The 17,436-nt window shown below is 42.0% G+C and overlaps 1 protein-coding gene across 2 annotated transcripts in view; it reads left to right on the forward strand.

The window, feature by feature from the left end:
• SNX9 (sorting nexin 9) overlaps positions 1-16,563 on the forward strand; it is an 844,750-nt gene extending 828,187 nt beyond the window's left edge. Inside the window, exon 18 of one of the 2 annotated variants that reach the window (XM_069235304.1) lies at positions 8,658-16,563. In XM_069235304.1, coding sequence (XP_069091405.1) covers positions 8,658-8,705 — 48 coding nt within the window. In that variant the 3' untranslated portion in view covers positions 8,706-16,563. The remainder of the gene's footprint in view (positions 1-8,657) is intronic. The other variant, XM_069235305.1, reaches the window with a different exon arrangement.
• The last annotated feature ends 873 nt before the right edge of the window (positions 16,564-17,436 follow it).

The following is a 17,436-nucleotide window of genomic DNA, read 5'->3' on the forward strand; positions in this document are numbered from 1 at the left end:
GTGCTGTTGATCGAAATCAATATGGTTCACTTGGGATAACATCGACCATCAAGAGTGATGCTTTGTAACTGAATTAGATGTGTAAGTACACAGTAGGCCGTACAAACAAAACAAGAAAAAAACTTATGAAACCCAATTGAACCCTACTAGAACAAAGTTAACCAATCAAATATTAATCAAATATTAAATACATATTGTACTACACATAAACAGATATTAATTGCAAAAAATATATTTTTGTTTTTAATCGAAAGATCAAATTAGAGCAACACTAAATTACTGATATGAACTATACTGAGCAATAGGCTGTCATTGATGCTAAGGACAATTTAACAGAAATCAGAATAAATTACATAAAGAAGCATAAAACAGTCCATATCTCCTAGGTAATGGTTGATGTTTCAGCCCAAAGGCTGACTTGACCAGGGCCATCATCAAGACAAAGTGTTGTAAAAGGAATAACTGTACAAGTTGTAACCTAAACGAAGTTTAATAAGGACCACAAAGTAGTCCCAGCGCCTGATGTGTATGTTTAATCATTCAATAGCACAGGCAAACTCCACCTAGTGCATACTCCCCTAAAACGACGATGATATAAAACTTACAAAGTAGAAATTGTATTAGATCCCCCTCATCCACTTCCGCTCAGCTTAATACACTCCTGGTGTCCCTGGTGTGGGCTGGCAAGTGCAGCAGAGTCAAGCTGGACATTTTCAAATTGGACACAGATCAGGGAGGTTTGGGTTTACCGGACCTCCAATTGTATTATTTTGCCAGCCTGCTTCAGTATGCTTTGTGGTGTGATGACGGCCACAAGACAGAGAAATCCTTGCTGGGCCCTCATTGGGCAACGAGGTAGAAATTCCACATTACCTCATGCTGGGGCTCCCATTGATTGCCCCTTCATTGTTAGGCAGGTGATTGAGGCATGGGAGCAGGTTGTGACATGTGTGTGCGTCAGGCCCCTATGCCACAATGTTGCCATTGCGGTGGCTGAAACATATACGCAATATACAGTTGGTGATGGGTCTGATCCAGTGGTATGCCGGTGGCTGCACTGCAGTATATTCCTTATGATAACGGAGGCACAGAATGCGTATGACCTACATGAGGGGCAGTTCCTCCAGTACACCAAAATATCTTGCACGATGCTAGAGATCTGGCCATTTCCAGTCAAGCCCGTGGAGTTCCAGACTTTGCGGACGGTGCTGTTCCTTGGTTCATCTAGAGGCCTGATATCCCACTTCTATGCTGTCTTTAAGGTTGACTGCCACACAGACACCACAGTGGTTAATGATAGGTGGACGGAGTCACTGATGACGCATCTCGTGGCGAGTGCCTGGAAACAAGCATTTGCCCAGACAAAGGAGGTGGCCAGCACCATGAGATTTGAACTCATACAGTTTTACTAACTCCACCAGGCATACTTAACCCCTCAACGCTTACATAGGATAGACAGAACACGCTTACAGGATACTGGGCGGAGGTCCTGCAGATGGTATGAGAGGTCACACAGGTGGTGCTGGAGTCCTTTGTGGAGCTCTGCTTGCTTGGGGTGCTCCCAGCGCCTCACCCTCGGGCCAAAATCTGCCATACACTGGCTTTGTTTGGGGCTGATCTTGGCCAAACAGGATAGCTGCAGTCCACGGCACTGGTGGGTAGTAGGTGGCTAACTAATGTCCTAGAATGGGGCGTTGTGCAGGAGAGACTCCTACGTGCCATGTGCACTGATGAAAACAATGAACGAGACCTAGCGGTGTGGGAGGCCATGTTGGATGTCTTGTCAAAGACTCCCCTGGCGACATTAACCCCATGCACAGTTCTCGGGGACCGGAGTCCTGAGGCATCATGTGACACTAGCCCCAGGGTTGGAACCACGTATGAGAATATTTAAACCTTATCTTGGAAACACTCCCACCCAGGAGTGGCGGTGGTATATAGGTGGTGACACTGATTACTGTGGCCCTCCTCCCCACCCTTCTTGGGCATCGTCCACTGACCCCATGCCCTGGCACCCCCTCTTGTTCATACGGTTGATTCCAGTCGAGCTGCTTTTGTTGTCTACAAGTTTTGTATATATTGAATACTAGTTTCTAAGCTGTATCAGTTGCTGATGTGCCTGTATTGTGTATCCTGGTGCCCGGCACACTGCATGTGAGTATGGCCTGCGTGGCATGTTGACTGCTGTGCAGTAACGCACGGCTGTAATTTTGTCATGAGCACATAAAAAATTGAATAAAAACACGATTAAAAGAAACCAAGTAGAAATAATTTTGATTGCTCCCTGATATCTGTGAGAAAAATAGCAGAAAACGTCACTGAACAAATTCAGCAGGGGCATACTTATATGGTGAAAAAAGTCAGTAAATCATACCTAATCAAAAATGGAAAGAATATTAGGGCGCGGCCCCAAAAACAGAAACTTAATGGAATTCTATGTCAGGACCGGAGGCTCAAATTATGCTTCTCTTTCCATGCTTTATTTTTAACACAGCAGCCAATGAACATCATGGAAAGTAAAAAACGACATGACCCAATATTAGTCATGACACGTGATGAACCATAGAGGAGGAAGCCTATAAAGTGTTGAATCACACCAAGTCACTCCTCTTTCTTTGCTGCTTCGCAGCCAGATAAGTGTGATATTTTCTTACTATTGATATTTTAAATCGTGTTGGGAGCGGGCTTTTCCCCTCCTTATAAGCGCCCATTTGAGCGCTTTTGATACTTGGAGTGGGAGTAAGGGAGCAGGACTCGCGCTCCTTGCGCAGTCCTTTTTCATGCCATGGAGATGTTTTGTCTAGTTGAAATTTATTTAATTTTACAATCCGCACTCTGCGTGAGCACGTTTTATGGGACCCACGTCGGTCTGCCCCCCTTCTCCTTCGTCCTAGACGCGCGTGCGAGACCGCTCTTCTTCTCTGCCCGCTCGCTCCTGCCAGCCGCTTAATCTTCCCCGATTTAACGCTCGCTCGGAGCGTTTGTTTGTTTGTTTAAAGATTTTCTCACGCTCGACGGAGCGTTAAAGCTAATTGCTTTCTCCCCTTAGATTTTTCATTATTGATCCTCCTCCCCCGGGGCCCTTATTTGTCAACGCTCGCTCGGAGCGTTATTTGTGAAATTGTTCACGCTCATCGGAGCGTTGAACTAAATAGTTTTTTCCTCTCTCCGGTTCCGGTCCCTCAGCGCCCTTATCAGAGCGCATTCTTGAGAGCTTGGCTGAACTGAAATTACTTTAATTACCATTGTGAGGGCTTTATAGAGGCTCTGCCTCGACGACATTCAGCGCATCTGCGCTATTTGGCCCCTCGGCAAGAGGATATTATTATTAGAGGCTCTGCCTTGTGTTTACTAAGTGCTACAGCACTTTAAGCCCCTGTTAATATACATATCCACCGGCTCAGCTCCCACTACGCCCCGGTGCTTGGACACTGGGGTTGAAACAATTCCTATTCAGGCTGGGCCTGGTTTCAAGGGCATTTAACCCCTTCAGAGCAACTCCCTCCACATCTGAAAAAGTTGAAATTTGTTTCTGCCCTGATTTATTATTTTATTGGTGATACTGCTCCTCAAGAGCTACCTTTTTTACTGTTTTCAGTATGGCTGGTTATGATGACCAAGCCGAGGACTTGTACTATTTTGATGATACTACTGGCTCTTTTGACCAGGATTTGGTGTATGCTTTAGACCCGGGAGTGCGTCATTCAGTCAATCAGGCCTTGGTTCAGGCCATTCAGCCCATTAAGCATCATGTCTTGGGTTTGGTCGATCAACAAGCTTGGTCAGCGCCCGTGGGCGCCCCCTCTTTGGGAGACCCTTCCTTTGCGGCAGACTCACAATCTGCAAAACAAACTTCTAATCCGCATGCTGCGGATTTCCAATCCCTTTTAAGGAATATGGCGAGAGCATGATTACAATGCGGGATCGCTAAAGAAAGCTGTGGATGCTCCAGCCTCTTCTTCCGTTTCATCTGATAACTCTTCCGAACAGGAGGACACTCCTCCACGTAAACGCAAGAAGAAAGCCCACCACCAGGAGGCCCCTACCCCTAAGGTGTTGACTTTTGAGCCAGAGGACATCGTGCACCCCAGATCCTCTCTGTGGTTACCACCCCCTGAGGTGGCGGATTATGTAAAAGCCCATATCAGACACGGGTTTGATAAAGATATTCGATCTAGATTAAGGTCTGAGTGCCCCAGACCTGACTTTCCCTCCAAGGTTACAGAGACTCCAGAGTTAGATCCTACCATTGTTACGTTCCTCAAAAAAGTCAGCCAAGGATCCTAAGAAGGGTATCGATCGCGCCTGGCGTGGATGTCAAGACAAACTTTTAGACATTTCCGGACCACTAACTAAGATTCTGGAATTGGCCTTTCAAGCCAAGGAATCGGGTGACCCCATTAACCCGGATATTCTAGTAGGCTGGGCTCCAAGAGCTCTATGTTTCTTGGGCAATGCTAATTGCGCTATCTCATCTGAACGACGCAGATCGGTCTTGATGAAACTAGACCCCAAACTGGCAGACCTCGCTGCATCTGAATCTGGCCCAGTGGCTCAGGGCCTACTATTTGGCTCTCCCTTCATAAAGGAACTGGCTAAGTTCGTATCCACCTACGCCACTCTGGACAAGGCACAAGGATCCATACGGAGAGTGCTGCGTCCACTTTTTCGAGGGGCCGGACGCTACAGAGGGCGTGCCTTCGGCCGTTTCAATCAGCAAAGCCCCCATCGTGGATCCTTCCAACAAGGAAGAGGGGGTTACCAGAGTTACGACTCCTCCTCGTCTACCTTCTACCCGTCAAGACCTAGGTATGGTCGAGGCAGATTCCGCAGAGGAAGAGCCAAGAGACAACAATCTTTCTCCCAGGACTCGGGAGCCACAGGTGAGCTTGATCGTGAGTTCAGAAGTAATGTTGGGGGGCAGAACTCAGAGGTTTTTGGAGAATTGGCATCTAATTTCAGCAGATGCTTGGGTCTTAGAGACCGTACAGGGGTTCAAACTAGAATTTTACGAGACCCCTTATCAAACATGCCTTCCCAGGCAGGGATATTTTTCCCATCAAGAACACAGTCTTATTTCCGCAGAAATTGCGGCTCTGCTCAAGAAGGGTGCCGTTATCGGAGTTCTCCTTCACCCTTCAGGGTTTGTCCGTCCAGTCTTTCTAGTAGACAAGAAAGGGGGCGGCTCTCGCCTAGTTCTAAATTTAAAAGACTTCAACGGTTTTTTGCTATATCGTCATTTCAAAATGGAAGGTATCCATTTACTAAGAGATGTTCTCCAAGAGGGAGACTGGTTAGTTTGCTTAGATCTAAAGGATGCTTACTTGACCATTCCTATTTTTCCTCCGCATCGGAGGTTCCTTCAGTTCTATTGGGAGACTGAATGTTACGAGTACAAGGTCCTCCCCTTTGGCCTGTCCTCTGCCCCTTGGTGTTTCACGAAGGTCATGCGTCCAGTAGTAGAATTCCTTCGCTCCGAAGGGGTCAGACTTATTGTGTACCTAGACGACATCTTAATCATGGCTCAAGATCGAGATCTTCTGTTAGACCACATCAATTGGTCGGTGTCTCTTCTTCAGAGTCTGGGTTTCATAATCAATGCCCAGAAATCTGTCCTGGTCCCCTCGCATCAGATAGACTTTCTGGGGTTCCAGATAGACTCATTACGGTCTCTTCTGATTCTTCCTTCGGGGAAGATCCGGTCAATCAAGAGAGAATTGAAGTCTCTATTATCCAAACAGACTGTTTCCTTGAGAGCGATTACTCGCATGGTGGGCCTGCTATCTTCTTCGATTCAGGCGATTTTCCCGGGTCCTTTGCATTACTGAGCCCTTCAACGTTTGAAGATTTCTCATCTTCAAAAGGGTCTCAGTTATGCAGATCAGGTTCCCTTGTCGGAGGAGTCCCATGCGGAGATGCATTGGTGGCTCGATCATATGGAAGCCTTGAACGGCAGAGCCATATTCAGCTCTCTCCCGGATGTAGTGATGGAGTCCGACGCCAGCCGTTGGGGCTGGGGAGCCCGGTGCGGCTCAGTGTCCACGGGAGGCAGATGGTCCAGCAAGGAGATGAATCTCCACATAAATTGCTTGGAACTCCTAGCAGGCGCTTTTGCAATCAAAGAGTCTTTCCTCCATCAGAGCGAATTGTTGCATTCTTCTTCGCATGGACAATATCTCGGCAGTGAGATATGTCAACAAGTTGGGGGGAAACTCGTTCCCGCATTCTGGCAGAAATAGCCAAGGAATTCTGGCACTTTTGTCTTCAGCACAGGATTTCTGTGGTGGCGAAGTACCTCCCTGGGACCAGCAACTTAGTGGCAGATTGGAACTCTCGTCACCTGAGTGATTTCAGCGATTGGAGGTTACATCCCAGAGTTTTCCGAACTCTGTCTGCGAAGTGGGGTCCCTTTTCGATCGATCTGTTTGCATCTCGCCTCAATCGGCAGATGAAACGTTTTTTCAGTTGGAGACCAGATCCAGAGGCATCAAAGACGGATGCGTTTCTTCAGGACTGGTCTCAGGAGCTGAGTTATGCATTTCCTCTTTTCTTGATGATTCCCAGGGTTTTGGCCCAGATCAGACGTCAGCAAGCGGAATTAGTTCTAGTGACGCCCCTTTGGAGATCGCAAGCGTGGTTCCCGATAGCAATGGAACTGAGTTGCGATCATCCGATCCTCCTTCCCTTCCGAGATAATCTCCTCCAGGACCCTCAGGGCTTGTTACATCCATTGATACTGGCAGGCAAGTTATCCCTGATGGCATGGCGTCTTTCAGGCAGAGATTGGTCATCCCAGGACTTTCGCAGGAGTCTTCCGACTTCATTGCAGGTTCCTGGTCCTCCAGTACTCACAAGAGATACGCTTCGGCGTGGAAGCGATGGAGTGCTTGGTGTAGTTCTGGGAGTGCAGATCCTTCTTCAGCAGGTAGCTGTCTGGGCCTGAATTTCCTTTCCTCCTTAGCAGCGTCAGGTTTAGCGTACCGTTTGATTAATAATTACAGGTCCGCTATTTCAGCAGGGCATTTGCCAGTAGAAGGTAAACCCATCGGTGAGTCTCCTATTGTGTGTAAATTAATGAGGGGTATCAGGTTAGCTAACCCTCCTCGACCCAGTTATTCGTCCCTTTGGGATGTTAATGTTGTTCCTAGATTTTTAGAATCCTGGCCTGCTAATAGATTTTTGTCTAGAAAACAGTTATCAGCTAAACTCACCATGTTATTGTGTTTGATATCATGTAAGAGAGTGTCAGATGTTAGGGCTCTAGATTTGGCGGGGAGAGTTTTTTCTCTGTAGAACTAAATGCAATTTGAAGTCTGTGACTTACCCCTGTTTTGTGGACAACCCCAAGCTTTGTGTGGTACAATGTCTTAAGGCTTACGAGGTAAGTACAGAAGAGTTTTGTTCTGGTATGGGGGGTCAGTTACTCATTTCAGTAGTTAAACCATATCATCCTGTTTCCTCAGCCACTCTCGCTAGGTGGATGCGTTGGTTGCTGAGTGAAGCAGGTATTGATGTTTCTAAGTTTGGTGCGCATTCTGCCAGAGGAGCTATGGCATCGAAGTCTTTGGTTTTAGGTTCTCGTTTAGAGGACATTTTAAAGGCAGCAGATTGGTCTTCGCCTTCTACGTTTAAAACTTTTTATTATAAACCTATTGTTGATATAGCATCTGTAGTTGTGAATCAGCTTTGAACAAGCATAATCTGAGCCTCCGGTCCTGACATAGAATAAAAAAAAATCTAGCTTTCGCGCTAAGAATTTTTCAATTCTATTAAGGACACGGAGGCGAGGATTATCCCACGCACTGTATATATATGATGTTGGAATGTCATGGTATTTTGTTGATATTATGTGCAAATTACTGTACGTCAGTGCTATCCCACCCTATTGTTTGGTAATATAAGTATTTCTTATGTTATTCAGTTTTTATGGCCTGGATTTTTCATTTTTTTCTAGGAAATGATGAGAAGTAAGGCGATCTGCCGCGATTTCGTTCTTCCAGTCAAGTGGGATGCCAGTTTGTCTGCCTTTCGAGATTCCGTTTACAAGTTTTGGATTAAGACTTTGGTTTTTTCTGTTGCGAATTTTGGTTTTTGGTTTTGAATTTTGAATTTGGACAAAGAAAGAGGAGTGACTTGGTGTGATTCAACACTTTATAGGCTTCCTCCTCTATGGGTGTCATGACTAGTATTGGGTCATGTCGTTTTTTACTTTCCATGATGTTCATTGTCTGCTGTGTTAAAAATAAAGCATGGAAAGAGAAGCATAATCCTCGCCTCCGTGTCCTTAATAGAATTTAAAAATTCTTAGCGCGAAAGCTAGATTTTTTTTTTATTCAACCGCATTCACAGGAAAGATAGCGTCTGGCACGGGACCCAGTCGCTTATGCTTAGGAGTCACTGCTTTGTGTGCACACAACTAAACAAATTGCAAAATGTAAGTGCAGCCCTTCACAAACAGATTCCCGACTTCTAAGGCTTTGTTAATTTAGGACAATAGTAAATGACATTTGCTTTGCAAATTGTGTTCAAGTGTTTCCTGTATCCCTTTAAATTAGTTTAATCATACACTGTTAAATCTCATGGTTATTTGGAAAATGTATTCTCTTATTGTAGAACTTGTTGGGTTAGAATGATTATTCTAATTTGTTTCTTTTCAGATTGCTGAAAAGCTGAGGCAGGCACTCGGCCGCTTTCCCTTGATGTAGAAAAGGACGAAGCTTTACCCTGAAGAGACCTTGAGACTGTTTCTTGCTGATATGGAGAACACAAGAGAAAGCGATTTGTCCTCAGTGTTTCAAAATGAAAACATGTAAAAGAGCAAACTCTTGAAAAAATATGCTTATAAAAATGCAGCAGGTTATCAGATGTATTTTTGTATGGTATCCTACATGTGCCTTTGACCCCATGCAATGACCCGATTTTGGATTGCCTCCTTCCGTTTTTGTTACCAGGGCACGAAGTACTGGTAGTTCTGTGAAAAATTCAAAACGTGCAATACTGGTTTTTGATACAATTTCTTAATAATGCCTTATAGGTATGGTTTAAGCCTCAGGCTGAAGATAAAAGGTATGACGTTTCAAACCACTATACAAAAAAAGTTACCCAATATTTTCTATTTCAGCTCCATATGCTCGCCTTGCAAGGGCTGCAATGCCTACAATCACGAGCAGTAACTGGCTCGTCCCTTCTCTTGTAAGCCAAGTCACTGTTGTGCATTTGTTTGCTCTGTCTTCTTAATCGGAAAGAACATGTGTGGTCTAATCGTTTACAGGTTTAAAAGAAAAATAGTAAGATAATGGAGGCTGGTTAGAAATTAGGGATCTTCAGAAAGCTTGAAGCTCGATCCTATCTTCCTCTCCTAAAGCTTCTGGTGATCTTCAGTGGTATGTCAAGAACAAGGTATACTTTCAAACAACCTGCTTGTCTGTAAAGAGACAAGATCTATCTTAACTCCCCACAGGTTTGTCCTGAAAAAATTGCTTAACGTCAAAGTATGAGCCATATGGTTTTTTAATTTAAAGCAGTTTAATGAATTAATATTATGCACTGGGGTTTCAGAATAAACCCTAAAAGGATAGTTGCCATTTTGGAATTAAAAAATTATGTTGTCCTGCCAAGACGACAACATAGTACAGAGTCTACTTGCCAAACGCAACACTCTGATGTGAATAACATTTTGTATTGTGGCAATTGCCTTTATAAATACTTTGTCAAGATGCTGTCCATACCAAATACAGGTAGTGCCTTCAAATAACCATCTTGTATAGGTTCAACCAACCCTTTTCAGTTGAGGTGGGTGTACATTAAGAGTCTGATATACTCACTGCTCCTCAAAACCTGTATGTCAAGTTTTATTCAGTTTCTGAGTTTGGGTGTATAGTACAGCACTTCTATTGCTTAGGCCATGATTGCTTTCTTTTGAGACAGTTAAACATGTTCTCAAGACAGTTGTGCTTAAAGGATTCCTAGAAACAGGTCTTCCAAAGAGGAGGTATAAGTCTATGAATCTGTCTCTGTGTCTCTAAACTGTCGAGCCATTAGATCAATGAATTCTCTGAATTTACACAGTGCAAGAATATATTTGGGTCACATTCTTGATCTTGAGTTTTAATGAGAGATGGTCCTCCAAAGGATCCTGCAGCTTTCTAATTCCATTTGAGGTTGTTATTCTGCCACTGAATAACTTTGACCATGGGAAGTAAAATCGTCTTTGTTAGTAGAGAACTTGGACACAGAATCTTCAGCCCTCGATTAAAGATGTAGCCACCAGCAATAATGCATCACACAGACTTTCATAGTATGAATTACAGTAGTACCTTTTTAGGAAATGGGCTGTTTGGCACAAGTTATGCCATACTTTAGGCTTCTAAATACATTTGAGTGCTTTATTCCATCCCCAAATAATTTTGGCTAAGAGAATTAGAAATGGGACTTTGTCAGCAAAGGATCTGAATTCAAATCTTCAGCCCTTGTTTGAAAATGTTGGCACTAGCAATAAAAGGTCATACAGACTTCCACTGCATGAAATACAGTGGTGCAATATTTAGACCTATATGAACTAATACACAAATGAGGACATGGAATTTTTGGAATGTATTCATCTGTCAATGAGTTGATTAATAAAGAAATGAAATGCCACAACAGTGCAAACAGGATCACCACTTAATTTTAACTAATACAATCACTTCATCATTGAAGATAGTTTTCATGGTGGATCACAAGACTAAGCAGCTCTGTGGATCTCCTAATTATCACACTTCTTTACCTCTTCAATCAGCTTCACCTTCGTTCAAGGTGACATCTTAATTGCAAAATATGAAAACACCCTGTATGAAAAAATGTAAACCTAGGCAATCAATAATATACCAGCATCTTCAACAGGAGCATAACTTTAGTACTGGGGAAAACCAAATGAAATCTGGAAATCCAGGTTGAAAGAAGCAGCCAAAACACAGTACTAAGAGTGTATGAAAATATAGTTTTGAGATTTAAAAATCTTAGGTACTGAGCCCCCTGCATATCAGTACAAACATGCTATCACAATTCAAACCACCCCTGTCATCTTCATGACAAGTAACGTGGCTTTCAAGAAGCTTTGCTTACCTTAGGAAGATTAGAGAACTTTGAAATATCTAGAAGGCAAACACCTGTGAAAACGCCTAATCTCTCATTCCCAACTTACAGCATGACCACATCAGTCTTTAATCAGCAGCAAAAAACAAAAAGTGTTTTTTTGCACATTACATTGCTCCTGTCATTTCAAGAAATGCTCAGCTTCAAATGGAACTATTACGTTGTCATATTAGCCTTTCATCTATCCCTCTTGTGTTGTTCAATGATTTTCACCTTTTCTGATTTATGGTTTGCGTTAATTTTGAAAGAAACACACCAGAGTGTATATTAGCCAAGCCCAATGTAGATTAGCCCTATCAGTATTGATCTTAAGTGCTGTAGTTGTCCTGCATCTCGTGAGTACCGGTCAGCCATTTTACATAATAATTTACAGTAACCCTTAGATAATGTGTTTTCGATGTACCAGCAGCACTTTTAATGTTAGGACTATGCACACTATTGAGCTATCCAGATCATCCAACTTTGGGCACACATGAAATTTGAGGGTCCTTAAAAGTCCAAAATGTTATTTTGATGTTGATATTCTTCAATAGTTTCTTCACAAAAAGAGACCCAGTTTGCTGTTAGAGTCTTCAGTAAAGGTGTATTCTGTTAACTATATCCATTCATGCATTTGTACTTTATCATGTGACAAGTTGAAGCCTTGAGAGTAGAAACATTTCTTAGCTTTAACTGTAGTTCTCTATACCAAGTATTCTAATCGGAGTTTAGTACTGGTATAATCACCACAATGTAATTTGGATCCTAGACTACTTAAAAAAATAATTTACAAAGTGCTTGCTCCCCTTCTCCTCTAGCTACAATCCCTCACTTCTCTTTGAGAAACCTTGCTCTTCACTGAAGTAGCTGAGGCTGAGTGGGTTTGTCTTCACTGATAAGGCTTTACATGATGGAAATTTACAATTACACTTGATGACCAATAGAACTGAACACCAGCTAAAAAAATCAAAGTATGCATTAACAGGGCAATTTGTCTTTTTATTATTATCTTTATCAGTACCATAGTTTTTGATGTAATGTACTGAGTCCTATTCTTCTTGCAATCTACCTATTCTCTTTACGATTGCACAATAATTTTGATGATACCATCTATAGAGATTTTGTTTGCTTTAATTAAGAAGCCTCTGCCGGTTTAAGGTATGAAGACTTGCTTACATTTCTGCATATATTTAGTTTTGGGTAACGTACTACATAAAAGCACACCCAACATTTAGGCTAAGCAAAGATTGTTCAAAGAAAGAGTGTAGGATTAGTAAAACACAGGTAAATGCACCGCCTCATTCAAATAGAAATCTAATGCTACGTTACAAATTAAAGGAGGACTACGCAACACACTCATTTTGATGAAAAAGTATATACAACCATTTCAAACAAAAAAAAGTCTAGATTTCAAACACACCAAATTATCAAGAATTATACTTTCAACTATGCACAGATTTAAAAGAAGAGCACTTCAATTTTTTGAAAACGACCTTTACTTTTTAAACAGAAGTATGTTTAGTGATTGTGAAAACACTTTACGAAAACCTTTAAATAAGTACATATATTTTATTACAAGAATGAAGAAAATAATTCTGGTGTAAAATGTCTATACAAACCAAAAACCAACACATAAACACAAAACAATGATTAAAGGCCTGATCTTGCAAGATTGTGATAATACCATTTCCTTTTGGCACCTCAACGGGCCACATTCCTACTGTATACATAAAATGCAGAATTTTCTTTTACTCTTCGAGTGCCAGGTTGCCAATTTTAGCAACGTTAGATTGTAATGGCAAATTTTCCTTTGCAGGCTGTGAAATATATCATGTCTGCATGTCAACCTTCAAAATGTAAGATTTGATAGCAGAAAAAAGATTCCTTGAGCCTTTTGAATAGCCTTGATTGTGAGGGGAATTGGATTAAAAACAAAAAACAGTGTCTCTGACCAAGGAATCAACAAGTCATTTCCTAGTAACTCCAGTTCTGAGAAACAAAATGCCAAGCATGGACATCTTTCGTTTTATGTAAGGCTATCAAATTGATTTCTAGAAATGCCCTTAACTTTAGAATGGGCCTGTGAACCACCTCCTTTAGCAGCCACTCATGTATTTACCAGAACAACCAGGTCACGCACCTTCCTGGAAGAAAACTCATAGTCTGTAATAGTCCTCTCTGCAGAGTCAAGTGTCACAAACCTAGAGGATCTCTTAGCAGGGGAGTGCTATCTGGCTTTCCTTATTTCTTGATGTGGTATGATTGTTGTTTGATTCCTCTGAAATAATACTGACTGCTGCTGAATCATGCAGAGCAGGACATATTGCTTTGAGCTCCAACATGTATACATGAGGTGTATTTTCTGATAGAAACTGGGAACATTTTGCTGTTGCATTACCAAGATAACCAACCTTGCCATCTCTGAGACGATGCATCTGAGAGGATCATTATTGTGTCTTCTTCCTTTCCTGCCATGATTAACCAGCTAAGTAAACCTTGTGCTTTCTGCCCGGTGACAGTCTTAGCCTACAGATCTTCAGAAGCGTACCTAATACATCTTTGAGACACTAGAAGCCTCATATGTAGCCTAGTATTATGAAACAGAAAAATGCTGGATGGCATTGTGCCTTACAGTGGACAAAATTATATCCTGCCCTCCTAATGAGACTGGAGCACAATTTTTAATATTTCACTGATAGAGCTAGACACTGCAGCAAAAACTGGATCGCTCTCTTGATCTTTTGTACTTTACCCTCTCTGCCTTTAATGTAGATAAGGAGAAACAAAATCCTTTGACTCCTAGATGAGCAGCTACTCTTGTCACGCTCTTGGAGAACTCTCTCCGAGCTAAGTTTAGGCTGAGCGATGAAAATGTAAGCTGAGAAGGTGGAGTCTTCACCGGAAATCTGAAAGTCCTGTGAGAAGAAAACAGTGGAACACTAAAGGTATCCTGCGGATCGCTAATTAAAACTAAATCATGTTTCTATTTAGAGGGAATTTTTTTATAGAAGAAATAACATTCTGAATGACTCCTTCAATATAAACCTGTCTCATTGCTAATCCAATGTAGGACGCAGGCTTCTTGATTAGACAGTATCGAATACATGCCTTTTTTCTGATTAACTGGAACGTTGTTCACTTGCTCTTCCTCAGACAAGATGGTTATGTTTTGCACCAATTAAACGGCTAGTGGCTGGTAGTATATCTGTCTATTAGGAGGCGTTCACTGTGATGTGGCTTGAAGCTATAGGTTTTTTTTTATTCTGAATAATATCCACTCTCCATGCATCTGTGGTGACCATGCTCTAAGCTGAAGGAAATCGGAAGTTTCCTGCTTCAGGAAAATGCTTATTGGTGGACCGCTGACTGGTGAAAGGGAAAAAAAACAAGTCATTCGCTTTTAAAAGGGTGGTTGGAGATGCTTTCCTGACCTGCAGACAGTGGTGCAGTACCACTTTGTTAATGGGTCATTGTTACCTCTGCTATTGGGGTAAGCACCGCCTTGATCCCTCTGAAAAGACTGTTTCCTGTACTTAGCCATGTAAGATTTGTGTGGCTCTTTTCTCCTTAATAGCACAACTAATGAATTGCTATTATTTTTTTAAATGTCTTCATCTTTCCATACTCCAAATAACAGATTGCCCAAAATCTTGTGATGCGTGTGCTGGTTAGAGACCACATGCTTGTCTGCAAAAACTGACAATGCTTTGTAGTTCTCTTCCATAGGAAGATGCTGCAAGAAATCTGCCACTTCAGACCAGAGGCATTTATCATATTGGCCTAGACACGTGTTGATTTTAATGACACTCAGGGCGAAAGCACTAGTGTCACGGACTCTTACCCAGGTGCTCCTCCTTGTACTTGTCTTTTCAAGTGGCCTGATGAATATGACTTTCTTGTCAGATACTGACATAGTCTAAGAATCTGCTGAGACATGATTTCTTATAGAATAATTGCTCTTCAAGGCGAGTCTCATTTTTTGTTCTTGTTTCTCAGAACATGACTTGAGGCAACTTCCAGATGATCTTTATGAACTCACTCACCAATAAACGAAACAAAAACATAAGAAGCCAATGTCAAAAACACCTGACACTGCCACCTCTAAGATCCCTAGCTATAACAACATTATTCTGTAGAGTCGAAGTATGGTCCATCATTTAAAAGATCACGCGGTAACTTGCATATAGCAAACAAGAATGTTGAGTTCTGCTGCTTTTCTGGAGATCTCTTCAAACAAGGTATATTCTGGATGGTTGAAATTTGGTGGGAGGATCTGTTAGTTCTCTCTCTGATGAAGTAGCTAGTTAGTCTCTCCTAGGCTATACTTTTGCTTCTTAAACCGGAAAGAGATTGCGTACAGTGGAGTGACATAAGAGTATATGAACAGTACCTGGCACCTGCAAGCTGAACAGTGATAAGTGTGCAAGAGAGTTGTTGTATTGACCCTAACCGCTGGCTCGACCCCAAAGAATGTCAACATCAAAGACAAATCCCTCGGCATCAAAGGCCTACTCAGTGATTAGAACACTCTAAGTTGATTTGAAACAAGAGTTTGTGAGAAAAACATAGCAGTAGTTGATCCATACACACGGAAGAAGAGCAGGTACAGCGATCTGAGTGACCTCCCTTTTAGTTCCATCGGTAAACAAAGGCATAAATGATACCCCTCTTGTATTCTTTGGAGTAGGCAGGCCTCTAGACCGAGTTCCACCCCTATTGCAGGCAGAATTGCTGACGTTGCAGAGCTGGTGGTAACTTTCTGGCAAGAAGAAAGATAATCAAATCTGAGGGCTTGTGGCTGGAGCATGGTGTGCTCCGGGCCTGTGAGCAATAAAAGAGCAGCACCTGATTCCATGTAAAACCTATGCTGTTGATTGTTTAAAGAGATAGAAAACTCTTTGTACTTTACAGAATCCAGTTATCCAGTTCTTGCTATTTAATTAAGAGTATATGCTTATGGGAATGTTACGTAACTGTTTATTACAACACATTTCTCGGCTTCAATTAAAGCTCGAATGATATTTAGCTTCAGATGCTAACAATGTTATGTAATAAATACACCTTATCAAATACAGAATTTGTTTACCAAAAAGCCATTTTGCTTCCAAGCATCAGGTACACTATATTCTTTTTTGCCTTGAATATTTTATGAATACCTTTTTTGCACTTACATTATTTTGTTATTTAAATGGAAAACATGATAAAGGCCGGCTGAAGAACGTGAAACCAAAAAAAATAAATAAAGCCAGTTAGTAAAGTGGCACTTCAGTTAAAGTGGGTTTCTGTTAATATTTTGCATTTTGTTTTTTCTACCTTTCACCGCATACATCCCCTTCTGATCGAATTATACTTTTGTAGCAATGTTTAGACCAGTATTGTGAATGATAGTCACCAAATATATGTACAAACTGTAAAGAATGTGAATAATAAATTAGGTATTTTACACCAAAATGTTTGCTTTTGAGTGTTGACAGATGGGAAGGCGAGTGATCTTTAGCTGGAATTGGAACAAACGTGCGACAAAACATTCTGGCAGCTCTCCATATTCATTTATGTCAAGATTACGTCTGTGTTGCAAGGCATTTGTGAAAAAGCTACTTTCAGTAGCAGTATTACTGGTGCATACACTTGCTTCTCAAGTTAGGAATATCCCCACTCACCAGACTAGATCCCAAGATGTGTCCCATCCACCTTCAGTCACAGCTTCATCCAACCAGGAGGTGAAGTATATAGTATATCTGGTGTGCTAGTATAAATTCCTACAATTTTATTCCACACCTTCACGACATGCAGAGAGGAACCAAGATAGCATTTCTTCCTGCAGATTCCTAAACCCGTGATTGAGTCCAAAAGCAAGCCAACCCCCACCCAACCCCAGTAGATGGGATTGAGTAGTGCCAATTAATCAAGGAAGTCATGCAACACAGCCTCTGTAAAGTATTCATCACTGCAAGGCTGATGAGGGATAAGTGTTTGCAAATAAGGTCATGTGGCTACCCACAAATATCAGGCACTGGGGCACCACTTGATACCAGCTGGATGTTCTTTCATGGCCGAAACAAAACCTCTTTATCTAATGAGAAACCTAATGTGAGATTGTGCGCTTGGTTACTGCTTTGTCCTTCCTGACTCCAAAGAAGATCACAAAGAAATTATCATTCATTCTCTGCTGTCTTTTGCAAAGGCCAAGGCTCTAGCTTATATACTCTTTCCTCTCCTTGGTGGGATTAGAAGAAGGAAGAGGGAAGGATGGGAGAATGATGCACTAGCCCATGTGAAAGGTAGAGGTAGTAAGAAGGAAGGGTGCATGTGAGGAACCAGCTG

Source organism: Pleurodeles waltl, chromosome 5, assembly GCF_031143425.1.
Source record: "Pleurodeles waltl isolate 20211129_DDA chromosome 5, aPleWal1.hap1.20221129, whole genome shotgun sequence".
Lineage (NCBI taxonomy): Eukaryota > Metazoa > Chordata > Amphibia > Caudata > Salamandridae > Pleurodeles > Pleurodeles waltl.